This window comes from Fundulus heteroclitus, chromosome 19 (genome assembly GCF_011125445.2).
Source record: "Fundulus heteroclitus isolate FHET01 chromosome 19, MU-UCD_Fhet_4.1, whole genome shotgun sequence".
Taxonomy (NCBI): Eukaryota; Metazoa; Chordata; class Actinopteri; order Cyprinodontiformes; family Fundulidae; genus Fundulus; species Fundulus heteroclitus.
Window position 1 is genome coordinate 30758516 of NC_046379.1, and position 27400 is coordinate 30785915.

Consider the following 27400-nt stretch of genomic DNA (forward strand, 5'->3'; position numbering starts at 1 on the left):
AACAGCAAGGAGCAGTTTGATAAAACTGTTGAAACTTTGGTCCTGTGACTTGGCGGCCCCTCCTGGATGGTCCCTGCATTCCCGCCTCTTGCCCATTAACCACTGAAGAGGTACCAGCCACCCCGCTACCCTGCACGGCAAAGCGGGTCTACAAAACGGAACGGTGTCATGTTAAGCTAGAAAAAAGTTTAATGAAGTTTATTGGGGAAAAAAACAAAACGTTTTAAAGCTTATTAGGTAAACGTTATTAAACTTTTGTGTGAAGTTAAATATTAAGTTAATCTTGGCTGCTGCACCTTGGTTGTCTGGCAGATATTTTTGTGTTGGAGAAAAAATGAGTCCATAGATCGCCAGGAGGCTCTTTAAGTGTTGTGGTGTGTAACTGAAACATAACTTTCGCAAACTTCACAAAAAGCTCTGAGACTCATCTCTGGTCTCACCCAGTTAGAAACTGTTCCCTTGTCTTTGTAGCAGCATTTTCTTTACTTTGACGTAGTTTCCTTAAACCCATACTAAGTAATTTTCGAGTGGCACTCCCCCTACAGGACCTTTTTAAAATAGCACTGTTGTAAACACTCCCTCCACATGCCCCCCACACCCCACAGCAGACCAATAGATCTGGCAGCTCACCGTCAGCCCGGCATCAAGGATGAGTCTATTTGTCGCTCTTGTTTATTTAGGAGATGGAGGGGGACAAGAAGAAAGAGACAGAGACAGAGTATCCGGGCAGATAGTGGAGTCCCCGGCTGGCTCCCTGTCCGTAGCGCAGCGTGAGTGGGTGGGTTTATTTATAACAAATGGCTTAGTTTTTTGCCCAAGTAAGAGACTTCACGGTCAAAAACAGGCCAAATTAACCGCAGCCTGCAACTCATGAAATTTTTAAGTGACTTAATAAAAAACAAGCTAGACGCTGCTTATGATGAGCAGACTTGGTAAAGCTGCTATTGATGCCAATGGCCATACATTGGGCTGCCGTAAAGCTGTTCGTCCTATAATACCCAGGTGCCTAATTGATATCAAAAGTTGCTATCTTATTTCACCAAAAGAGAACAGCAAGCAAGGCTAGAACTATCAGCAAAACAGGCAAACCGGAGGATGCGAGACAAAATGGAGCTTTATCTTTCACCCTATCTATTGGTTCTCCCACATGTCAGTCATTGTGACGCGCTCACGCAACACCAATGTGCATGCTTGTTCCTTATTAGTTACTGCTTGCTGGCTGTGTCACTTCTAGTGTTTATGTTTACGGTTAGCTTCAGTGTTAGCCATTCACTGTAGCTCTGGTGCTCTCACCATATTCTTTGAAAATGGCTGAGAGTGAAAAGAAGTGAATGCTCTAACAAGCCAAGGAGAAGAAGAGGAAGAAAGAAGACCAGAGTGTATTGGGAGATTTTTTAACGCGAAAGCCCTGAGGAGGGGAAGAGCAGGTAGATGGTTTTGCACGTTCATTAAAAAAAAAAAAAAAAAAAAAAAAAAAAAAAGGTGGGCATTTCTTATCTACGTTTCCGGAAAAATAATCCCCTCTACCTTTAACATTAAACTAACTGGGGGATAAAGAAGGAGGAAAAATATATGTTCAATGTTTAATTGGTTGCCAGTAAGAAAGCTCTAATTAGAAAATGACTAAAAACTGCCCCACCCACATTAAAGGCTGGATCAACGTGATTCATAATATATATGTGATGGAGAAAATTACTTTTACTCTAAGACAAGAAGTGGACAACATTTTTCTCCCTGGACCCAATACATTGCACCTTCTTGATCCAATTTCCAATTGTAAATTATTACTAAGCAAACTGGTTATGATACTGCTACTCCATGTTCTTATAGTTTAATATTTTTGTTGACATTTCCTTTTTTTTCTTGATGATCTTTTCTCATTTCATACTGCATATTGCCAAGAAAATTGTAAATATTTAACTTTTTCTACTGTAAAGTTTGCAGTAAAAAGCAATAAACAGTGAATATTAAAAAAATAACTAAGGTATTTCTTACATGCCACTAAAACCAAATTCCTTGTTAGTCAGAACTCTGTGACTACAACTAAATTAAAATGCACGGTCCAAATTAAGCTGCTGTATAAACAACTATCCAACTGAAAGGCAAGTGAACGTCTATTTAAAGGGTAACTCAGCCCCAAATCAGCTTTTTTTGCCAATAAAGTGTTGACATGGTTGTCTTATAGTGCTATTTACATATCATTGTCATTATTATGAAAAATTTGTGCAAATTTGTTGAAATCTTACTTTTGTGTCTAAAATCATCAGTGTGGCCCCTCCGGGGGTTAAACTGTGGTCTTGCATTGAATTTTGAATCCGTACTGCTTTTGGTTGCTGTGACGTAATTTGGAGAGAGTGACGTAGATGGCTCTGCTGCTGTGGGGTATAAATACAGCTCAGTCTTAAAAAATAAATAACACAGCTCCCTGCATCTTGTGGCACCGTAGTGAGCACTGTTGCACTTTTCAAACCCTCTCATGACTTTTTTCCTCAAAAAAGCGACTAAGAACAAATCTACCAACTTTTTATGTGTTATTTGCAAATTTGCGAGAAATTTACCTCCCTCAATCTCTGGGGATGGTGAAAAATCCTCCACTTCAAAAGACCGAACCGTGGTGCAACTGCCAGCATAACTCTGCTCACTCTCCTTGATTCAATATGGCAAATCAAGCTTGCGGCTGCTTCCCCCCCATGCTGAACACAGCCCCCTCCCATACCGTCCCCGTATGTCCTCCACCCACTCTGATGGAACTTTTCAAGTTTGTCTAGGGGCGGGAATATACGGAGCCCCAAAAGGGACATGGAGGGAAAAAAAACTATTGCAAGATCTCGCAATAGTTTTGCGAGATGCCTTCACGGAATAGATGCAAGTTTGGAGAGACTAAGTCACAAAAACTTGGACGTGTAGACCTGTATCTCTCTGTCTTAGAAAAATAACATTATAATATAAACGATATCTTTTAATCTTACTTGTGAAAAGTTAGCCCTCGAGCCCTGATGTCAATAGTCCGTCGATTTAAACAAAAATACGCCACCCAGTGCTGAGGTATCATTAGTGTGTTCAGCTTGAATCAGCAGGTTAGGGTAGCAGGTCGACCGCCCCAAGATGGCGGCCGTAATTCCTACGCCGCGACAGTCAGTGCGGGGTCTACTCTTATATTATGTCTATGGTTTTATCCTTTTTACTTTGCGGCTCCGCTGTTGTGTGTCTGTTTTACGTCCGGTTCACCGACGTAGGAAAACTTTTTCTTTTAATCTTTTAAAATGTCTCTCACTAATGTCAAGTCCATGTCTGTAGCCAAGTACGGATTTAATGTCTTTATATGTCAGGACAGTACTAAAATAGAAATCAATAAACTTCTCCCATGGATGACGTGTTTGCGCCTCCATTGTTTTGTGTCTGTTTACAACTTTATTTTCTATTTAATGGCGGTTGGCAAACAACTATGTGGTGACTAACCAGTAATGAGTGTGGATCAGGTCATTTGTTTTACTTTCGGTTCGCTGACGTAGGAAAACCTTTTGCGATCTCACAATAGTTTTTTTTCCCTCCATGTCCCTTCAGGGGCTCTGTAGAAATATGCTTTTACATGTGGATGAGTTACACTTTAAAGATAAACACAACCTGAACTAGATTTGATCAGAACAGTATTAAACTGAACCTCCTCTGTATAACATCCCATAATGATATTTGCTGGAAACAATATATTGGCAGACTTAAACATTTCCTCGTGGGGTTTAGAAACTTACCTCCCTGAACGGTTGCCGATGGATTAACTGGTCTCAGCTGGTTAAAGGGAATCAACTGGATCAATGATCCATCCGGTTTCTGATAATACTGGTGGCCTGACGATGACCGGACTGGCTTCAGATCCATCATTTGGCCCTGAGTGTTCAGAATCCGAGGGGGCACCACATGCAGCACTTTCTGAGGACTTGGAACCCGGATCAGCAATGGCTCAGGGTCTTTAGGCATCAAGGTCAAAGATGGATTTGAAGATGCAGCAACCACGTTTTTGGGCTCAGAAACTAGACATGCATGAAACAATAGACAACTGATTAGGGATTTAGAAAAGATACCAAAGTTCTTCCAAACCTGCATTTGTAAAATGTTTTATTGCAGAATTCTTTCCTACCTCCCATCTCATTTTCGCTGATAAAGAAATTTTTGGTGGCTAAAGCTTTTCTTTTTTCCCCAGAGACATCGATAGAGGTAAAGGTGTAATGGAACACAAAAATAAATCTGAGTCTGATATATATAGTTCAGTTTTAAAGTCACATATTGATAATTATTTTATTCACTTCAACCAAGACCAAACCAAAAATGATCACTTTAGAACTGACTGGAGATTTGATTTGTTAAGCGAGTATAGCGGCTGGCTGGATTCAACAAACAACCTGAAAATGGTCAATGTTGTTATGTAGGAGTTGTTTTGATGTTTGGAGAGTCTAGTGTACAAGATGTACCTGAATGTAACACGAAAGCACAGCTGTTAGAAAATCTCCCCTAGTCAGAGGGACTGCTCATGACTGTACCAGTGTGTTGTGGCATCTTATGTTCAGTCCAGTGTTTTGGACTGGCTCATTGGACTGATTTTTCTCCGGTACCAGTGATGTTTACATTCTGCATGTGTTGAGGTATAAAACAATGCTGTATTATCTTGGTACATATGCGTAATTAAATTATGTTTTCTGACAACCAAGTTTTTGGACTGTGGGTCTCAACATACAAAAATCGTTTCTGGCTGAAAAAGCTGATTTTAGAACAGCAGTTTACTAAAGCTCTATTAAAGATACAAGAGATGGGCCAGAAGGTAAAAGACTTGGAGGCATTATTTACAGAAAAATCAATCTAGATTTTACTACGATTTCCCAACATAAAACCACGCTTCTTAAAGAGTGAACATGTAACAGAGCATACCTGACAAGAACATATCTGAACATGCCTTTGCAAATTCTCAGCTATCTGGGTAAACAGGCTTAAATCGGAGGCAACCGGACTTTTGCTCAGTTCTTTCTGAAAATGTTGCGACAAATATTTAGGAGTTTGCCTTTTTTTCTATATTGTCCCGCCCTAGTCTGAAGGACATTTCTTATTTCTTTTCCCAACGTCACACTATAAAAACACAAAGTTGTCAAACTATCAGGCTTGTGTTATTTTTAGCTGTCCTGTTGAGTGTGAGTAGCCCTTCAGCCACAACACTAATGGTAAGAAGCTGGTAACAAGTTAAACAGAGAAAGCAGACCATCCTGAAGAAGGCGAACAATAGCTACAGCTAGCTGTAATATTAGCAACTAGTGGCTGCGGCAGACTGAGCCGTCGTTCTCTCTATGTAGTGAAGGTCAGAAGAGAAATGTTGAAATGAAGACAAATGATCTCCTATAGCGTCTTCGAGCTATTTATTGCTGAATGTGCACTCTCTAAAGCTGGACTTGTGTGCTTACCTGCAGGAAGAATGGTGACAGCTGGCTGAGTGACTGCTGGCTCAGTTTGAAGCATCACTGCAGAAGCAGATGGGATCCAGAGAGTGGGCGCCCTGATGCGGGGAGAACTCTGGCCTTTGCAAGACTCCTCAAGCGCTGAAGAAGCTTGTTGCAGCCTCTGTGACCCCACCCGACCTGTTAGGTAAGCTGCCAGACGATTGGCCGGATGGAGCGCCCCCATCCTGCCCAACTGGACCTTTGCAAAAGGGTATTGCTTCCCGTTCACCTGCAAAAGCACAGAAAGCGTGGACATCACTAGTTTCAGTCAGGAAAGCCTTAAGTTTGAAGATGTCACTGACAGCAGGGGTTCTCCAGATCCCTTTTACAGGAAGGACAATTTCCATCTATTGATTAATAAAATGGAAATAAAAATAAATATGGCACTGTTTAAAAGACTATTATAGGTAATTTGTGCAAAGAAATATCTATAAAAGTCAATATTTTCAATTGATTGCTTTGAGTTTTATTTAAATTGTTGTCTATGTTAATACTAAATTACTAGTAGAAGTATTTTTCCCACGTATGTCTGATTCATAATCACATAACTTTCAACAACACCAACAGCATGTTCTGCATTACATTCAACCTTTTCTTTTTTTCTCTAAACCAAGTATGTGTGGAGAAACGCCTGTGTCTCAAAGAGATCACTTGGGAAATATGGAAAACTTGTCACAATAACAACATTTGCATATTGAGATTAATTTTTGTGAAGCAGAAATGTATTTCATTTTGTTTGTCAGATGTGTGCTAAACACACACAATGGGGGATTTGGCAGGTAAATAGCGTATTGTTGCACTGATGCACTCCACCCACATTTAAATGAAACCTCTACTCTACATCGTCTACTTGAGGTCTGGTTGATCATCACTGGCAAATGATACTGCCACTAGGAGAGCAGAAAGAATGCAATGTTGTTGTTTTTTTTAAATAATACCTTATATAGAACTGGTAAAGGGTGGAAAATACCAGCAACCAATTCCAAAACATTCATGCAGTACTTGTAGAAAAACAAGCTACAGGGTGATCAAACCCAAGAGGGAAGATAAATAAAGAGGAGCATGGCTCTACTTAGAGATGGGCCTGTACCTGTATCACATCCTCTGATCTTCCTGGCTGTTTCTTATTGGCTGAGAGGAAGCCAGCAGGTGTTAATCCCATCAGGAAAGGCAGAGCAAGGCTGCCAACCCTGCTCTTTTTATTTGAATCTAATTTATCTCTGCTTCTGTTCAGCTCATGTCTTTCCGTGTAACTTTTGCAGCCCTTTCCAGCTACCTGTACATCAACGTCCTTGGCATCTTTCAGGAAGTCCTCCATAGCCTCCGCCTCCTTCTGGCACTCCTCCACAGGCCCCACCTCCTTCTGACAGTCCTCCATAGGCCCCGCCTCCTTCTGCCAGTCCTCCATAGGCCCCGCCTCCTTCTGCCAGTCCTCCATAGGCCCTGCCTCCTTCTGCCAGTCCTCCATAGGCCCCGCCTCCTTTTGCCAGTCCTCCATAGGCCCCGCCTCCTTTTGCCAGTCCTCCATAGGTTCCACCGCCTTCTGCCAGTCCTCCATAGGCTCCACCGCCTTCTGCCAGTCCTCCATAGGCTCCACCTCTTTCTGCCAGTCCTCCATAGGCTCCACCTCCTTCTGCCAGTCCTCCATAGGCTCCACCTCCTTCTGCCTGTCCTCCATAGAGTTCATGCAGTCTGTGGAGGACTCAGTCGCCTTCTTGGAGTCTTTAGGAGGCTTGTCATTCTTTGGACTCAATCCGGAGTAGTGGTCCTGAAAGACATAAGAGCCAGGACACAACATAACAAGGTCAAATTATTTCCTGTGAAATTTTTTTCCACAGAAATAAATACAACACTGCATAACAGTAATTTCTGAATGGCACCCAATTTTCAGCTTCAGCTTAAAGGAGGAATAAGTAATAATGATACCTAGTGGCTTATATTGGTACAAAAGCCTGCCACTGACAGTCTAATACGCCATTTTTAAACAGTGTGTTGTTGTTGTGAATCCCCACTGAATTTTTACTTCCACAGGACAGGTATATGATGTTGTATTCTGTTCCATTTCTGGTCCGCTTCTCTTACTGGCTTCCATGTTTGCAGGCTGCTGCACTTTTGCCAAAATAAAATACAAAATTAAAAGTTACACTGCGTACAGCAGTCCAGCTGCTTCGTCAAACTACGGAAAACAAGTCCAGTTGCTTTGTTTTTTACTTTTTTTGGAACTGTAGTTGTGCTGTTCAACTCTGTTGTTGACCCAGTTTGGAATAGGCCAGTGCGCGTATTCACATAGATTCCTAAGACTAAAAGTAGTCCTAGTAACGTCATTTTAGTAAAACTCCAAACTTTTAAGATTTTTCCTAGAATTTTACCTTGGTAAGATAAAGTTATTCACAAAGCATCTTAGGCCTTAAGAGACCTCCTAAAGTGAGGCAAAATGTTAAGAGTAGTGGGGAAGCCTTTTAGTGATATTAAGAGTGTCTTAAGCAGGAAAGATGGTGGAAACAGAGAGAGCTGATTGGCTGATCCACCACCTAAAAAGTGGAGGATATTATAATATTTAGATAAACTTTATTATCCCCATAGGTTTTTTTGTGTGGTTTTAACAATGTAATTTTTATTGAGGATAAATAAGAAAAATGTTGGATAATCATGAATAAAAACTGGAGAAATTTAAAAAGAATATATAAAAAGAGGTGAGAACGAATTTTCTGAATTGCATGATAATGTCAGTAGACTCAATTGTCATCTAAAATATCTGAAATAAGACATTGCGTGTAAGCCCCTTATTGGCTGTAAACTGCCCAAAGCTGCCTGAACAGTCAATGGCGCTGGCTGTTTTCGACATAATTGTAAAAAAATGCCACAATATAGAAAGAGCTTTTTCAGTATGGGATATGGAGAGAGGGCGAAAATAGTATACTTGAAGAATGCTTTAGAAATTTGCAAAGAATTTCGGATTTACTTGCTGCCGACACACACAATGCACTGAAAAACGGCTAGCTGAAAGCGCTACTATCGACTCATGTCCAAGCTGGAAATAAGGAATATTCCTCAGCCCGGGCCAGTTCAGTTAATAACCAGATGCAGTTTTTATACTGTGGTAAAGCTATCTGCCTCTTATTTTTAAAATTTTAAATTATGGTAAAGCCAGATAGCTCTTGATTTTGACATGCTAGATGGCACAAGGCATTACAGCACCCTCCTTTAGCTCCTCTGAAAACAAAAGCGCACGCCTCCGGTTCCTGTGTGATGAAATATGGCAAGCCGTTTCGTAATTCAAGATATCAGTAACGTCATTTTGACTAGTCAGAATGTCAATTTAAGAGATCTTAAATGGAAAAGCTGAATAATTCAAGATATCTCTAATTCATTTAGAGATATCTTAAAAGGAATTTTGACTAGTCAAAATTACAATTCAAGATATCTTAAATTTAGTTTTTACTAGTTAAAACTATGGCAAGCCGTTTTAACATAAATTCGGTTTCGTCTGACTATCCGTAATTACATTCCAGATATCTTAAAATGCATTTTGACTAGACAAAACTACATTTTGACTATCCGGAATGGTAATTTAAGATATCTTTATTTACATTCTGACTAGGAAGAATAATAATTCAAGATATCTTCTATTACATTTTGACTAGTCAAAATTCCTTTCAAGATATCTCAAATTATGTCACCGGATTCGTCATTGAAAGCGTCACACATCCGTAGTTGTAATTTAAGATATCTCGAACGTAATTATGACTAGTCGGAATTACAATTTAAGATATCTGAAATAAGACATTGCGTGTAAGCCCCTTATTGGCTGTAAACTGCCCAAAGCTGAAAATGCCACAATATAGAAAGAGCTTTTTCAGTATGGGATATGCAAAGAGGGCGAAAATAGTATACTTGAAGAATGCTTAAGAAATTTGCAAAGAATTTCGGATTTACTTGCTGCCGACACACACAATGCACTGGAAAACGGCTAGCTGAAAGCGCTACTATCGACTCATGTCCAAGCTGGAAATAAGGAATATTCCTCAGCTTTCAGAGAAGCTAAAGGAGGGTGCTGTAATGCTTTGTGCCGTCTCGCATGTGAAAATCAAGCGCTAGCTGGCTTTACCATAATTCCCAAGAGGCAGATGCTTTACCACAGTATAAAAACTGCATCTGGTTATTAACAGAACTGGTCCGGGCTGAGGAATATTCCTTATTTCCAGCTTGGACATGAGTCGACAGTAGCGCTTTCAGCTAGCCGTTTTTCAGTGCATTGTGTGCGTCGGCAGCAAGTAAATCCGAAATTCTTTGTAAATTTCTTAAGCATTCTTCAAATATACTATTTTCGCCCTCTCTCCATATCCCATACTTAAAAAGCTCTTTCTATATTGTGGCATTTTCTTACAATTTTGTCGAAAACAGCCAGCGCCATTGAATGTTCAGGCAGCTTACAGCCAATAAGGGGCTTACACGCAATGTCTTATTTCAGATATCTTAAATTGTAATTCTGACTAGTCATAATTACGTTCGAGATATCTTAAATTACATCTACGGATGTGTGACGCTTTCAAGATATCTCTAATTCATTTAGAGATATCTTAAAAGGAATTTTGACTAGTCAAAATTACAATTCAAGATATCTTAAATTTATTTTTTACTAGTCAAAACTGCATTTCGCCTATCTAATCGCCTAAATCTAATTTGTAGATTTGTAGATAATTGTAGATATCTGAAATGGGTATTTCAGATAGTCAGTAATTCATTCGAGATATCTTGAATTGACGTCTCCATACAACTCAATGGAAAATCTGATGTCATTTTGACTAGTCAGAATGTAATTAGAGATATCTCGAATAGGTATTTTGACTAGTCAAAATACAATTAGAGATATCTTAAATTGCTAAAACGTCTAGTCATAAAACAATTTGAGATATCTCGAACGTAAGGGCGGTAAAACCGAATTTATGTTAAAACGGCTTGCCATAGATATCTTAAATTACCATTCCGGATAGTCAAAATGTAGTTTTGTCTAGTCAAAATGCATTTTAAGATATCTGGAATGTAATTACGGATAGTCAGACGAAACCGAATTTATGTTAAAACGGCTTGCCATACCGGTTCCTGTGTGATGAAATATGGCAAGCCGTTTCGTAATTCAAGATATCAGTAACGTCATTTTGACTAGTCAGAATGTCAATTTAAGATATCTTAAATGGAAAAGCTGAATAATTTAAGATATCTCTAATTCATTTAGAGATATCTTAAAAGGAATTTTGACTAGTTAAAATTACAATTCAAGATATCTTAAATTTAGTTTTTACTAGTCAAAACTACATTTTGCCTATCCAAAAATACATTTAAGATATCTTGAATTATGGTGGCATTTGAGATATCTTTATTTAGAATTATGACTAGTCAAAACTAAATTTAAGATATCTTGAATTGTAATTTTGACTAGTCGTAATTTGTAGATTTGTAGATAATTGTAGATATCTGAAATTGGTATTTCAGATAGTCAGTAATTCATTCGAGATATCTTGAATTGACGTTTCTATACAACTCAATGGAAAATCTGATGTCATTTCGACCAGTCAGAATGTAATTAGAGATATCTGGAATAGGTATTTTGACTAGTCAAAATACAATTAGAGATATCTTAAATTGCTAAAACGTCTAGTCATAAAACAATTTGAGATATCTCGAATTTAAGGGCAGTAAAACCGAATTTATGTTAAAACGGCTTGCCATACTGGGTTAGTTGCCTACAATTATGCTAGCATATGCTATGATAACATTAGACAGCAACTAGTAGCTGAAATAGTGAGATTTACGACGATTTTTGTTACAGGTGAATCGTTCACAAAGATTAAATGACCCCTCAGTTAACATGCCTTAAAATAAGGATATGACCAAAATACTCACTTGCCTCATATTTCTGCACACTGTACAATATGAAGGAGCAGGATTGACTATTCAGTCAGGCACTGTACTGGATCATACAGTGTAAAAGTTGGGCTTATGCAGGCAGCTGATTTTAAATTTTAGCCAATATTATATAGAGAAAAAGTCATGATCACTGAAGTTTTGGTTGTTTACTATACAGGCCTTTCTGTTACTACAGAAACGGTTGCCTGATAGCATTAGTACTGTTGCACTGCTGCAGAGAATACTTTTTTTCTTGCATTGGCAAATCATTACCATGAAAACTCTGGAGACATAACTGTAATGCAATTGCTAGCAATACTATCGTAAAAGATAAGATTAAGATATCAAATTACGTTCCCCTGAAGTTCCCTTATGTGAAATGTTCAGTGCACAAGCCCAATCCACTGAGTGACGGGATCCAGCGATGGATTTCCTTCATCGCGCTCCGAGACCCTTTAATGGCAGAAATCCATTCTTCCCTCCTAACAGGATCCTTAGGGATGCGATACTATGCTCTGTCTTTTAACTTCCCTCGGTGGTTTGTGCATCCAGGGGCACAACACGAGTCAACCATTGTCATGTAACTGAACAACTGTTGATTGGTCACTTGGTTTGTGTACAAGCTTATCCTGCCAATATGCCTCCTAGTGGTTGCGTGACATTATCTCCGGGCGCTCAATACAAAGTCTAAACGGAACTAAGTGGATCTATTTTTACCTCTCATTTCCCAATTGACGAAATCCGTTGCAACGGAGAACTTTAACCCATGCTCTATGTGTTGATGTAAAAGCCACCATTACCATATTTTTCGGACTATAAGTTACTCCGGTATATAAGTTGCACCAGTCAAAAAACACGTTATGAAGAGGAAAAAAAATTGACTATAAGTCGCATTTATTTAGAAATGTAGTTCACACAATCCAATATTAAAAACATTTAATTTGATAAGGCAACTTATTCAATTACAAACTACATCCACAACATGCTGAATTAACATGGAACATACCTGGGAGGTTGAATGGAGTAAATTAGCATAAAAAGCCAGTAACTCCAACCGGAAAAGTTCTCGCCAGTGCATTTCAGCGTAAATTAAGTGTCTGAAACACAACCGCAACGCCAAAGTCTGCCATTTGGTGTCGTTTGTGTTAGTGCATGGGTGTTAAGGAAGAGGCGAGGTCTACATTGGCGCGCCAGCGCAAACGTGTTATGCAGATGTCCAGACAGAGCCACTGCGTGGTTTCAGATTTTCCCACTGTAGGAAGCAGGTTTCAAATTCTGTCCGTTTCACGGCCACCTAATGTGGATGGGACCCCCCATCCGACAATTAAGTTTGTCGGACACAGCCAAACCCATGTTTGTGCCGGCAGGGCCTAAAATACGCCAATGCAGTTATTCAATCTCATCTGTGCTTGAAACAAGTTGCCACCATTATACAAAACTGATTAGAATATGTGTAGAAATCTATTTCAGTGGAAAACTGTTCTTAAAGATTTTATATTGGCACAGTGTGGCAAATCTGAATTTTGATTTTACTGTAAATAAAAGATATGAAATGTTTGCTATATTGACCACCGCATAGCTTACAACAGACTAAATTCAGATCAAAAACAGATCTCCAAACTCCTTTCTGCGACATCAACTGTAGACAAGGTTGTTAAACAGCTAATGGCTGTTTTGGAGAACTACAACATTCCTGGTAAATTTAACACATGTTTCTGAGAAGCTCATTAAACAAAACAGCTATTCTCATCTAAAATGCCAATGTGATGCTAAGCGATATAGATAGACATAGATACTGCTCCTGCTTATTGTGGACCTGACCTGTGATACAGCTGACCATCAGGTCAAGCTGGACAGACTGTGGTATTGGACTAATGTGACAGGAAAGGTTATTGAGTGATTTTCTTGACATCTATATGACCCTTTTCTGTATCTGCATTAAATTACAGCTCCTCTTCAATTTCACATAATAGATTGTGTCGTTTACAAGAAGATCTCACCATGGACAAGAACCAAGAGAAAAGGACTGATAGCATGTATGATAAGAACCGCTGCCCACCTGTCTGTGTTGAGATGCCTGTTTGATGCCTGGTCTCCCCTCATATGAAACGGTTTTTTCCTTTCCCAGAAAGGGTGTGGAGATCTGGACCCTATAGTGGATGCACTTATTTGGTGTGCTTTCCTCCACAGTCTCCTCGGTCGGCGTGATGAGGAAGTGTTTGATCCAGAAAGGTCTATCCAGTTGATCCAGAGCCATCGCCTCACACAGCTTCTTCAACACCGAGCTGCGCTGAGAGTCACTCTCCCACGTGCAGTCAGCCAAGATGCTGAGGCGTTTGGATGGCTGAGGATGGGGCAATTCTGAAGGAGGTTTAGAGTTAGGTGTTTGGCCTGCATCTGTTGATGAGAAAATAGAAAAGCCCTCCATTAAACTTGGGATACGAATCTGAAAATACAAATACTAAAGACAATTGGCAAAACTAATGGGAAAACGGTGGATAGATCATGAACCTACCAGGAGGTCTGGGTGTTTTAACTGTCTTTGCAGTCTGTTCTCCATCTTGGACGGGGTTTAGTGTTGCAGCTTTATGCCTGCCCGACACCAGCTCTCTGGAGTTCTCCTGTGTGATAAAGATAGAACTACATGTTATACGGTTCAGGAATGGGTTGGAGTAAGTTCAGGTACAGATCTAAAATGTCTTTAAGACCATTTAGCTATCCGTTACAGTTTTCCTTATCTAGTCCCTTTCGGCAACTTCTTTGACCAACTGTAAGTTCTGTTTGGATTGTCTTTGTCTGACTTTGTTCCAAGAAACAAAAAATAGCCCCCTGCAAACACATCATCCCCACTGTCAAATAAGGTGGTGGAAGTATAATGCTGTGGGGATGCGTTTCTTCAACAGAGACAGTGACGCTGGTAAGGGCTGATGAGAAGATGGATTGACCTTAATATAGGACAATCTTTGAGGAAAATCTGTTAGAGGCAGCAGAAGGCCTGAGACTGTGGTGGAGGTTCACCTTCCAGCAGAACAACCACCCTGAACAAGCAGTCAAAAATTAGACAGGAAGCATATGCGTGTGTTAGAATGGTCCAGTCAGAGGCCAGACCTAAATATTAATTCGTGGCAAGGTTTTCGTGGCTGGGTCTTGGGGGTCTGGGGGATGCCCGAAGTAGAGTGTGTAGTGCAGGGGTCTGCAACCTGTGGCTCTGAAGCCGCAAGTGGCTCTTTGGACCTTCCACAGTGACTCTTGGCTACAAATTTTTATTATGGTATTTAAATGTAGTAATGATAATAAATGCAGGTTTTAGCAACATTTTTTTTGGACTAATTGCTTTTAATTTTCACAACAGAATTATGCTAAAATTGCCAGTAATATTTAATTTTAAATCAATATTTTTCTCATTATGTTGGAAACTATGATTTTTTTTTTTTACATCATCATCCACAAATAACAACATTCCATCCATCCTATTTTTTTCAAACCTCAAAATAGACATAAAATGTCATTTCTTTACTGATGACAACATATTTCCTACAGTAGATCTTTATCACAAATTATAGCTTGTCTTTTTTTTCAAAACCTACGCAACATTTGCGGCTCTGAACAAGTTTAATTCAAGTGGACTGTAGGCAAAATGGCTCTTTATACTGTAAACATTGAAGACCCCTGGTCTAGTGGGTCCGACGCCAGGGTCTGTGTTCCCCTGGCATCTGTCTCAGTGACCTGGGGGGCGGGTCTTTGGCTCCTCACAACCACTGCTGAGTATTTGTCTTAAGAACAAACCTTACATACACAAGTGCACTCTCACAAACACCTACAGGTGCTTGGATTCAGGTACTGACAGATTCCCTTCTATACAGAAAACCCCCATTATCTTCAGCTGTCACTTCATACATGTCGTATTAAATAATACTGTATATTCTTCAGTGATGGTATCAAGGCGTTGGTTGTTTGTACCTGTACCTGTAATACGTTATTGTTTGCTTTTGCTGTTTCTTTTTATATCTCTCTTTGCAAGTGTAGAAGCAGACTCAGAGGATCTTATCTTGCTCCCTCCCTTTCCTCTCCTCTTTTTCTTTCACCTTTTCTCCCTTTTAGCATTTTGTCTCATCTGTTTCTCTTCCTTTTTTACCCCCTCTCTTCTACCTACCCATTCTGTGTACATTGAGCATGTCCCAGGATAAAATCTAATAAAGCTTTTCGCATATAAAGCAACTGATATAGAAATGATCTACACTGGCACGAGGACCCATTTAGGCGCTGCGGTGCAGAAACAAACCTACCCGGTCGTCTGACAGGGCAGGTTTGTTTCTGCACCAGGTTAGTATCCAAATTTAGTGTCCCTTTTGATTTGATAAAGTGTTATTGAATTGAATCGAAATAGCAGCTGTAGATATCTCTGTTTTCTACCCTGGATCCGTTTGAGTTTTGTGCCCCACAGTTTGTGAAAGCAATTGTCTCAACATTCAGGGAGAGGGTTTGGTCCTCACAGCCACCACCAATACTTTATTTACAACTACCATTACTTTATTAATTTGAGGTTGAATGTTAATATGATACTAGTATCAATATGTCGCTTAACTACATGAAATTCAGGTAACATCTAAAATATGTTTTTAATATCAGAAATCCCAATTTCAGATCGAATCGAAAAGAATAGATTCTAGATCTTGAGAATGGGAATCGAATCGATTTGTGAAATTTGAAACAATACCCAGCCCTAAGCACCGAGGCTACAAGTGTAAACGCTCAGGGAGCGTGAAGGCTTTTGTAAGCCAATGGAGATGTCTGCGTAAAGGTCGACTTTATCGGTGAGAGACTTCTTTCTTACCTTCTGTTTCTGCATCTTGGCTACAAAGCCTCGAACTCTGGCACAGCTGCTGTTGTATTTTCTTCTCACCTGGAAACAGTTTGAAGCATCACAACAGTCACTCATATCTGCCCCCCTTATTTATACTGTAGAGGTGTCGATGCGAGGGAGAATAATTACAGCTCTGTGGAGAACGGGAGCTGCTTCAGGTGCATGGACAGGCTCCGTGTCACAGTTTTCAGCATCCTTCCTCCACAGAGTCCGGATCCGCTCAGCAGGTTGGGTCACGGTGTCTGCCTCTTTCAGAACTGCAAGTTCAACAGGTTGGATGGAATATGCTTATATGTTTTCAATGATAAGTTGTATTCTGATTAAACAATAGATGCGGAATTTAAAGACGTACCATAGGCCATCTTCATCATCATCCTCCTCCTCCTCTTCTTCTTGACTTTGCCATGTGGGGAGGCGGGGCTGGAGTCAGAGCTGCCCAGGTTCTTGAGGATGACCACCTTCTGCTTAAGGCAGCTGCAGCCGAACATGCAGGAGGGTCGACCGCAGTGGCTGATCCTGGAACAGTGAGACAAACTGGAGCAGATACATCCCAGCCTGCAGAAGTCGTTCAGACACCGCAGAGCTTCTCTTTGTTTCAGCCGGATCGGAGCCGTCGGGTTCTCTCTCACAAAACCCTAAGGGTGCAATGAAAAGCAGTGAGAAGGGATAGACGGCTAGGGTTAGGGCTTAACGCTGAAGGTAACTAAAACAGAAAAATAAAATACATAGACCTCATACTGCACCAAGTACAATTCTTTAACTATTTAAAACAAGTCAGAGAGATTTCAAATAAACAGGTTTTTAAACTCTGAGCAGGCATGGCCAGGTTTCCATAGCAACCTGTTCAAAGTTTTATCCCTATCCTGTCTCACTTTATTTCTACTTATAAAAATAAAAGTAAACAATATGTGTTTTAAGGTCAAAAAGATAATAGATGAAGCAGAGATTGTTCATTTAGATATAGCACATGGATATAATTTAGGTACTTAAGGTTCAGATCTGAGAAAGAAAAACAAAAAGAAAGGGAGAAAGAAAGAACAATATTCAGATGGTTGTATGGTGAAAAAAGCAGGAAAAACTCATTAAATAGATGGCCCCACTATTTTGAGAATATTTTTTACATCATGTTTTAAATTTGTGGTTCAAACGTCTGTGTAAGACCCAATATGTCGTGGACATGGTGGTGCTTTTCCTCCAGGTTATCAGAATGTGACAACCTCCTACCAACCTAGACCTAAGGGCGAACAATAATTCACAGAAGGTTCTGTTCTGGCCCAGAGCTGAGCTCTAGAAGCTCTGTGAAGCTGTCAATTCAAAAGCATTCATGTAAGCAAAGTCAGAATGACTGAGCCGTCCCTACAGCAGATTATTTATTGCTGCAGGTCTCGTCTCTACTAGGAGACTGCAGAGGTACGCATTTAGATCCTGTGGTAAAGAACTAATTGTTTTTTTTTGTGGTCGTTGGGGTTCTGATCCGGTTTATCTCTAAACTGTAGCAAGGCTGAACTCACGGTTTGCGTGAAAAGAGACATCAAGGCGACGGTGGCCCTCTCTTCTGTGATGCGGGTTTGGAGGCAGCCCTCCCACACCACACGGTCTTGCAGCTCCTTCAGCCTGGCAAAGGACCGGGTCACAGAGACTTTGCTTTCCTTTTTCAGGGTATTCACCGTCTGATCGGACGGCTGATTCACCACCAAGTCTGCCTTCAGCTCTGAGTCGGACTCCAGTGGAGCCATGTCCTCATTCAACGGCGGCATGGAAGCACCCAGGGTGTGAGATGAGGTCTGGGGTTTAAGTCGTCTTCTCTTTTTAAAAGTAGGTTGGTTCTGAGGTTCTGTAGTCTGGGGGAGGCCACCAGGTGTCTGCATCTGTGCCACTGCAGTCAACTGAGGAGCAGCAGAAGCTGCTTTGATCTTGTTCTGTTTGGGACCTCGCTGCTTCCTCTCTACCTTCCTACATGTGGTAGCTTTGAAACGGGACCGCTTGGATGGGGGGATGAATCTGGATATGATGTCTGAGGTGGGTGAGCCAGTGGTGGGTTTCTTGAGGACGTGGTCCAGAGTGCGGACGTAGCTGGTGCTGCTCAAAGGGAGCTGATAGGCCGGTGCCTCCGCTGGTGGCTGGGAAAAACTGGAAGCTCGCTCATCGATCAGTTTGGCCTCCGATTCCAGATACTCGTCCAGCATGTCGCTGCAGAACGCCGACAGGTTCTTCTTGGGCAGATCTGAACTGGGGCCAGCTGAAGCTAAAGGAGGGTAAATAAATGTTAAATGGACAGAATTTATAAAGCGCTTTTTTAGTCCTGCTGACCTCTCAAAGTGCTGTACAGTAGAGTCACATTCACCCAATCGCATACATTCAAACACTGATACACACATCGGTTACATGCCCTGCCCAGCGGCACATCGACATGGGACAGAGGGAAGCTGGAATCAAACACACAACCTTCCAGTTGCAAGGTGACTGCTCTACTCCTAACAAGACAGTGTAGTGCAATATTGTTTAATGGATGGAAAATGATGCAAGGTGTTCCTAAATTTACTTTCAAATAAAAAATCTGATAAGTGTGTGTTTTATACCCGACTCCAGGTCAACCATCAGTAAAATGACTCCAGTTGTGTAATATAATCTCAGCCTAACTGAGTCTGCTCTGTTTCTACCGTCAGGTTTGTTAGAGGACATTAGAGAACAACCAGCATCATGAAGACCAAGGAACCCAGCAGACGGGTCAGGGAGAAGGTTCTGGTTCGGTTTACAGCAGGGTTTGGTTCTGAAACAATCTCCCAAGCTTTGAACATCTCCCAGAGCTCTGTTGCTGTTGCTCCATCCTCTCTCCAGAGGATGGAGCACCTGCAGACCTAACAAGACCTGAACATCCACCTGGACTGACAGGCTGGGTAAGGAGAGCATTTGTCAACACCTTGATGTAAATGTGGTCAGAAGAAAGCAACTTCTGAAAGAAATACATAAGAAACCTGATTTGCAGTTTGCCATAAACCACATAGGAGCCACAGCAAACATGTGGAGGAAGCTCAGGAGAGACCCAAATGGAAGTACATGCTTAGTGAGGTGAGAAACAAATGCTGCATATCAACCACCACAGACCATCAACATGAAACGGTGTAGAGCAAAGGATGTTAACGTGTTAGAATGGCCTAGTCAAAGTCCAGATCCAACCCCAACTGAGAATCTGGGGCATACTTTTTAAGCTGAAGTTAACAAAGCCTCTCCATCCCATCTGACTATTTTTAAACAAGGACCACAGACCTTCATCTATAGATGTTCAAAGCTGGTAGAGACAAACCCCAGATGACCTGCAGCCAAGCAATCTTCTCCAAAGTACTGACTGGATATCAATGCGCTACACACTTTTTAGAGCTCTGTGTGATGACGTAACAGGTGCTGCAAACATAAAATTGAAGGCACTAGATCGCAGTAGCTGTATTGTTGTGTATGATGTTAACAAAAAAAGAAATGACTGGATCGGAAGTCTGGATTGGAGTCCGATCCAGCTAACTCGTAAATATCAGAGCTGATATCCGATCCGGGTATGGGATCGGTGCATCTATAGTGAGGACTTGTAAAAAGCTAGAGGCAACGTTGAGGACATGATATGAAGCACCTTCAGGTTTGGGTGCAGCGGCGGGTTCTGCCTCCAGCGGTGTAAATTTCTCTTTCCAGCCTTTAATCTGGGTCACATCTGTAGCTTTTCCTGTTCTGGACTGAAAGGAGGCCAAGACCCCTGAGGAGAAAAGATTAATAAAAAGATAATTACACTCCGGACCACCTTTTACGGCTACATTTTACAGTTACTTCTGTTTATTCCTAAACACAGAAACTCCTTAAAGCTGCGGCTGATGCAGAGGAAAAATCACCAAGTCAGTGAACAAGCGTACCTTGGGATGTGGGAACCGTCTGTGTTGGTGGTTCCATAACATCGCCAGGAGGGGGGATGGGAAGACAGACTCCCAGGTACTGCAAGTCGATGGACAGCGCCGGATCCAGGAGAGTCATCTTGAGGCCAACTGAGCCCATAAACACCAGACATAATGAGGGAACATGTTCTTAGAGCATCCTCACAAAAAGCAAACAGCCAACCAGTCATCATTTCTAAAAATGCATCTTAGCACTAAGATAAGTGGAAGCTATCGTGCACAGCCTTCAGTTTATTCATGTTGTAGTTTGCTGCTGCAGTCAAAATGAGGTATATGTGCAGGGGATCAGAACGTTGCTGTTTTCTCTAGATCGTGTTGACGGTTGAAAATGGATGCATGAATAAAGACATCCTTTCTGGACCAGAGTGGGAGATTCTGCTTCAGAACTTCCTCTGAGTTCAGCTTGGAGGATTTCATTCCTCTGCAGCTCAGTTAGTTCAGGGCAGAGTTGTGTGAGGATGGGTGAAAGCCAGGCCACGCCCACTTGGAAGAGCTTTCCAATAAAAGTAAAGATGTCCCTGGGTTCACTCATTGTGAAGCAATGCGCCGTGCTGTGTGTCTTTCTGAGACCTCTGCCAGGAGGACACCTTATAGGGAATTTGTGGCTGTGCGCTTATGAAATGGCTCCGTCTGAAACTGCAGCGGCTGCGTTTGCATATGAAGAATTTATCAGTCCATTTCTCTTCAGATGTTCTGTGCTCATCTTGCAAACACTGTTAGTTTCATTTTTTATTGGGAAACGAAGGAAAGGAAAGTGCTTTGTCATTATGAATTCACGGTACATCAGATGGAGGGTCAGCCTGAGCCGCTGCGACTGAGCGTGCCGTCACTAATGGCCTGAACACCTGCCAGCAGTGTGCTCGTCCCCTCGCACACATCTGCATGCTGGTTTTTGTTTACTACTTCTCTTTTTTCTCACTACTTCTCAGGTCTGGTTTCTTGCCTTTGTTTAATTACAAATTACTGCATGTGTCCCCCTAGCCAGTGGAATTACGGTTGCCTTGTCGCGGGCTCTGCTGTCACTGTGTAGCAGCACTGTGTGCAGAAAACAGGGCCTGTGTTGCCAGGTTTGACAGTATCCCTCATTTGGAAACAACTTTAACTAAGGCTATGTGTATGTAACAGAGTGTGTTATACGTTTCTCCAACACGTTTTAAAGACGTATTGGCAGTATTTCGTACATTACTGTAAACCACCACATGAAGTATCCAGTAAAGCACCACAAGCACTGCAAAGACTATCCCTGTCTTAGAGTGTTGTCTGGAAAATGTTAGCTTTAAGAGACCTTATTGGAATCCAGTAATGCCTACCTTCCTGCAGCACAGGGTGGATGACCTGCCTGTGTTTCATGAGCTTCAAGTCTCGAAGAAGACTCTCCTCGTTGACCACAATCGTCTCCTCCAGATTCTCTGCTGGAATTGAGAAGGTTTATCTCAGAGCAGAATGTTTCATTGGGGTCAGAACCCCCAGTTACATCTAAGACCACCTTTTGGTAACATCTGGTGAACAATCAGTAAAACTAACCAACAAAACCACAACTTCACTGAAACAGGATTAGTTTTTAATCTGGATCTTAAATCCAGCTTTAAACAACTCGATGAAACTATCTGTATCAATCCAACCCAAGATGGTCAGAGACCCTGAAGCATCTTGTGGTACCTGTGCTGCTGCTCTCCGGTTCTTGGGCAGGTCTGGTGTCCGCTGTCAGCTGAGGGTCAGGGAGCGGCTCTTCAGATGACTCAGCAGTGTGCTGCTTTAGGGCCTCCTGAAATGATTGGATTATTTTTATTCTTATTCCTTAAATGAGTCAGTAAAGAATGAACAATTCAATAATGAAAAGACTCCGATAGTTCCGACTTTAAAATACAGTAAAAGCCAACATAAACACTAATGATAAATGCTTGTTTGATGACTCAGAACCTACTGCTGTGAACCAGAGATCTGAATAAATGTTTCTGTGCTTTGGAAACATGGCTGCTTGAAGCATTGCTTTTAATCACATGCAGATTTATTAACTGCTTAGACCTTTATTAGCTTTAAAAGATACTTTTAGAAAAATAACTAACTCATTTGCTAGTTTTCCCCCGGTTCAAACTGAAAGCTATCCTGATGATATCAGTCACATGATCAACTATGGAGGAATGCATCTGAAGTCACTCCATCAGCTGAGAAGAGCATGGATCAAAAGTTGAAATATGGATGACACATAATAAAAACCCTCTGAAACATAAGAGATCTCTTATATCATTCTTCAGTATAAGACAGAAACATGCTGATAAACACAAAACGCAGAAAAGAAACGTTTAAAACCAAATTAGGAAGGATTGGCTACTATATTAAACCCGTGCACAACCATTCTGCTTGATGTTAATGACCTGCCATTCTCCATGAAGAAGGTTGAGCACATGAACAACGTTTAAACGTGAAAAAGAAACAGATTTTACAAAGTTCAGCTCTGCGGGTTAATGGGATGCGAGAGAACCAGAGTTCAAAGGTGGAGTTATGGAACAAGCTGTGTTGGGCCGTAACCCGGGTTATTGAGAGTTATCTTGGACCCAAATCTTCCAAAGCCTCCCAGTGGAATGACATTAAACAAATAACGTCTGGAAACAACTGTTTTCACTCTGCATACTTCAAGTTGTTGTTAATTGGAATTGTTGATAAATCAACTGTTGTAGGAAAGCTGTATTCCTAGTTAGTCACCATATGGTAACAGCATTGCATGTATTGAACAGACAAGAGAGCAAAGGTCTCTTCATGGAAATGTTGAGGAACACTGAGGTCTTCAACATGCAGGTAGTATTTCACTGAAGCCTCCCACATCCAAACAGAAGGAATTCCAAACGCTACTAAAGCTAAAGACCTTTACAAGCAGACAAACTAAAGCTTAAGGCCAAGTTGAACGCAGATCTTACATTTTTATTCCTCTTCTCCCATTCCTTTGTGTTCTTACCTTAGACGTGAAAGAGATAAAAAGTTGCTCCTCGACTTCTTCAACTTTGGGCTGCTTGCTCCTGTAGTCACCGTGATCCACATCCAGCCTGGCAAGCGTTGTTGGCCTGGACGACTTCTTCCTCTTGCAGGGCTTGCTGGCCGACACTGGCAGCACGGGCTCAGAGGGCTGGGGCGGCTCTGAAACCGGCAAAGGCTGGGTAGGGACAGCTGCCGTGTCTGTGTTGGAAAACTCCACCCCGATGTCGTCGTTGGCGGAGAAAAAGCTGACAAGCTCTGAGAGGGAAGTTGTGGGGGACAGTCCATCCTCATCCAGTGAAGAGAAGGTTGGAGACAGTGGGAGCTGAAGAGCAAGGGGGGACAGCTCTGCTGGGAAAGGCAGAGACTGTTCGCTCTCTTGAAACGAGGGAACGGGGTCTTTTGGAGGACTTGGAGTCGAAGTATCAATACTCTGAGGCTCAGGAAGGCAGGACAACAAAGATGGAGCGACGGATATCAACGGAGCTGACTGCTGCTGGGGCTGTAACGTTGTGAAAGAGTCTGCATACGTCCCAGACACAGGTAATACTGTATGCCATTTAAAAACCGACGAGTTTCTGTCTTGTTCGGGGTCTTCGAAGGACCCTGCTGAACCTCCCTCAGCAGACGTTGCAGAGTCGAGTTCTAAAGCCAAGGAGGCAGGGAGAGGAGGTAAAGGCTCGGGGGAGCTCGCAGGTGACAAAAGATCAAAGTCAAACGAGGAACACTGAGGATCAGGAAGCATAGAGTCAATCTTCATGGAGCGAGAGCCTGGAGGTAGTGTGGAAGACTCTGCTGCTGCTTTGGGAGGGTCTGGCAGAGCCAAGGCAGGACTGAGATGTAAGGACAAGTCAGGTGATGCAGAGGTAGAACATGTGAGGGTGAGCGGAGACATCTCAAGGGAGTCAAATGTATTCTCACATATGGATGCTTTTTGATGACTGACCGTCGGCCCTGAGCCTAAACTTTCACCACTGGAGATGAAGGGCTTTTCGGTTTTTCCAGGTTCCTCTGATCCGGTGGCACTGAGAGGGTCTGGACTGGATGGGCTGCAGGGCTGTAGAGCCGTTTCAGCTGCGGGTTTAGTGCCATTTAAAGCCTTTTCATCCGGCAGAACATCCTTTCTGCTGTCTTCCATGATGGGTTTGACTTCCATGATGGGTTCGACACTGGTTTCCTGTTGGGGTTCTGAAGCAGAACTTTGAGAACCACAGGACGTGGGCAGAGACTCTTGAGGAGGAAGGTCCGGTTTGTTCTTCGCCTTTTTAGAATTTGTTGAATGTTGCTTTAGAAAAAGTGCAAGTGCGGGTAGAGGCAATCGAACTGGCCGTTTCTGTTGCTTCCCACCATCTGATGGAGTGTCTGCCATACTTTGCTGGTCTGGTTTATTCGAGGAAACCTGCCCTCCTGTAGCAGCAGCAGCTGCAGCGCATTCTGTCCTGACATCGGCCGTAACATCAGACAGATGCTCCTTGTCCTTAATATTTCTCGTTGTATCAACAGTTGGACTCTTCCTGGTGGATGTAGTGATTGTTCCATTGTTCTTATGTACAAAACTCTGCTTATTCTTGTCAGTCCAACTAGTGGATGTAGTGTTATTCTGGGCTGCTCCAAGGGAGTTGCTCTGGTTGCTGCTGCGTTGCTCAATGTTACACCTCTGCAGTGAAACATGAGCCTCACAAATAAGCTCAGAAATTAACTTCGGAGCAGGACGAGAACTGTTGCTGAAGGAAACCACAGAAAAGCAATGCATTAGTGACAATCTCACTTAATCATTATCATACCATACACTGCTAAGATATACTGCTACTACTGGTGTCAAATTGATGAAATTGGCACCATTTACAGGTATTTAACATTTATTTTGTTCTACAACTGCCAATAAAAATTTAAACAAAAGGAAAGTTTCACAAAAAGAAATATTGCCCGGCATAAGAACATACAAAAGGGTCTGGTGAAAACTTCATAAATGGAAAATATACACAACTTTTGTTTATTTGGAGCCACATGAGCTCACTAAACTCTTTAGCAGTCCATTTTGCTTTTGTAATGACTCGATTAAAAAGAATCCAGAATTCATAGCTTTACATTTAAGTGACGGGCCAATCAACTGAAACTTCCCATCGCTGCTATGATGAAAATTTGTTGTTGCTCCCAATGATCAATAACATGTTCCCCATATACAGACTTTTGAACAATAACCCTGTTCCATTACAAGCCCCATATTCTGAGAATTATTAATTGTCAAAAAGCTTAGGGTGAAACAACATCTTTCTACTACAATTCAGGGAACTATTACTAATAATACCTTAGAAGAACCTTATTAAAAAATAATAATAATAATAATCCAACTAAACCTTTAAGGAAGGCCAGAAACCAATCAGAACAATTGAATTGTTAGATTCTATTTTCAAGTTGTTTTAATTCCCTTTAAAGAGTCCTTGCAAGTAAAGTTTAGTTAGAGCACATTTCACATATAAAAAATATACAACAAAGTGCTTCAGGGTTATAAAAGGAATAAAGCACCTTAGAACAATTATAAAACTACATGAATACAAGTAAACTATTAGTTAGTTTAGTTGTTTATCCTAACAAAGGAGGAGATAAAACACATCAAAGAAAATCCAGTGAAGCATAACAAGGATGCTCTAATGGGATGCTTGTCTCAATAAAAACATATCTTCAGCTTCTTTTTAAATGTCATAAACGATAAAAACACAGAGCTTTACATTAGAAATGTCACAATCAGAGAGATTCTCCGTACAGAAGATCACCATGTTGTCTGTTGAACGGAGTATTCCTGGAGCCAACTTCAACCAGGTCTATTTAGCTTATGACATTATCCTTCACGAGCCACAAGCAACAAAATGCATTTAGATAGATCAAATAGCAAACTTTAGGGTTACCACTAATTTTGTGAATGAAACATTAAATATTCATTTTGACTGAAATAATGCAGCCCAATAAATTTGCACTTATTATGATCTCTAGATAGGTAAACAGCTTGACTTTTGATAATAGCATGATAACGCAAGTATATCTTCTCGACCTACCGGCTCAGAGAAGTTAAGTGGTGGCCACCTGGAAGAAAACCTCCCCGTCAACTAAGCTAACGTGTTAGCTGTTATTAGCTTGACGCACACTACAGCACCTGGTTAAGGGCTGCGCCCCTCCTTCGAGCTGCATCGCGCAACGCTCCTCGCACATCCAATTCCCTGTTCCCAATGCAACTCTCGCAACCCACCAGACCCCTGATGCCAGGATTATCCTCTTTTCTGTGGGAAGCCCTGGAAAGATTTAACTCCTACACTAAGAAAACGAGAGAGGAGGGGTGAGGTGAAACCAAATGAACTGAAATCTTTTTGTTATCCCGTCTCAGACAGAGGAGACGGAAACACAAGGGGAAACAAGCAAACATTTATATGCAAATTGTCGGGCTTATTTTAATCAATTGTGTGCGATCAATTGATTTATTTATTATCACGACAGGCCAACTAGCAACACTGCACTGTCACAAAGTTAAACAGCCTCTGTTTTTTAGAATCTGGTAGCAGACGACTTTTGACTAGCAGATTGAGAAGTCACGGAGTTACCTTCTAAAGACAAGGACACATTCACCCCTCTAGATTATACTCAGGCTCTCCCATTGAAACAGAGAGCGAGAGGATGAAGCAAAGCCAGAGGGAGCTCCAGGAGCCATGGAAGAGAAGGGCAAGGCAGACTCAATTATCTGATTATGAAAGGCTGCAGGAACTTCAACATAGGAGTTGACGTGCAGGTTTGTGAACTATGTTAACTGTATTTTGTAATAACCATGGCTATGACTAACCTTTGACTTAAGGATGAGAAAAGCAAAAGCATGTAAGGTTAGCTCTCGTGTTTAAGGGGAGCTCAGACTGCCGTAAAGTGGCGCTATAGGTCACCTGACCCATTCAGAGCTGGAGCCACACCTCTTAAGTTACATAGGTGAGTTTTTGAGAAAGATAGCCTGCACTGATCATCCATACGTGTCAAGTAGGGATGCAAACTAATAATCGACTTACAATTGTTGATTAATGGTTAATTAAAGTTTTCTCCATCCGATTAACTGATAATGTCCGCTTAGACCTTCTTTCAAGTGTTCCACTATGGCCGCTATCCAGCAGAGGCCGCTGTCGGTCATTCTAAAGTGGAACCCGCCCACAGTAGTTATTAGAGAAAGAAGTCATGGCGGACGCAACATGAAGAGATCCAAACGGAGTCTG

The 27400-nt window shown here is 41.5% G+C and overlaps 1 protein-coding gene across 3 annotated transcripts in view; it reads right to left on the minus strand.

The window, feature by feature from the left end:
* mgaa (MAX dimerization protein MGA a) overlaps positions 1–27400 on the minus strand; it is an 80973-nt gene that overhangs the window by 28585 nt on the left and 24988 nt on the right. For 2 of the 3 annotated variants that reach the window (XM_036150777.1, XM_036150778.1), the window contains 15 exons: positions 23140–24880; positions 21846–21951; positions 21497–21598; positions 20148–20276; positions 19874–19993; positions 17763–18496; positions 16604–16886; positions 16381–16508; positions 16222–16290; positions 13903–14008; positions 13447–13784; positions 6571–7248; positions 5445–5709; positions 3750–4028; positions 2247–2375 (listed from right to left, as the gene is read on the minus strand). In XM_036150777.1, coding sequence (XP_036006670.1) covers positions 2247–2375; positions 3750–4028; positions 5445–5709; positions 6571–7248; positions 13447–13784; positions 13903–14008; positions 16222–16290; positions 16381–16508; positions 16604–16886; positions 17763–18496; positions 19874–19993; positions 20148–20276; positions 21497–21598; positions 21846–21951; positions 23140–24880 — 5207 coding nt within the window. The remainder of the gene's footprint in view (positions 1–2246; positions 2376–3749; positions 4029–5444; positions 5710–6570; positions 7249–13446; positions 13785–13902; positions 14009–16221; positions 16291–16380; positions 16509–16603; positions 16887–17762; positions 18497–19873; positions 19994–20147; positions 20277–21496; positions 21599–21845; positions 21952–23139; positions 24881–27400) is intronic. The other variant, XM_036150779.1, reaches the window with a different exon arrangement.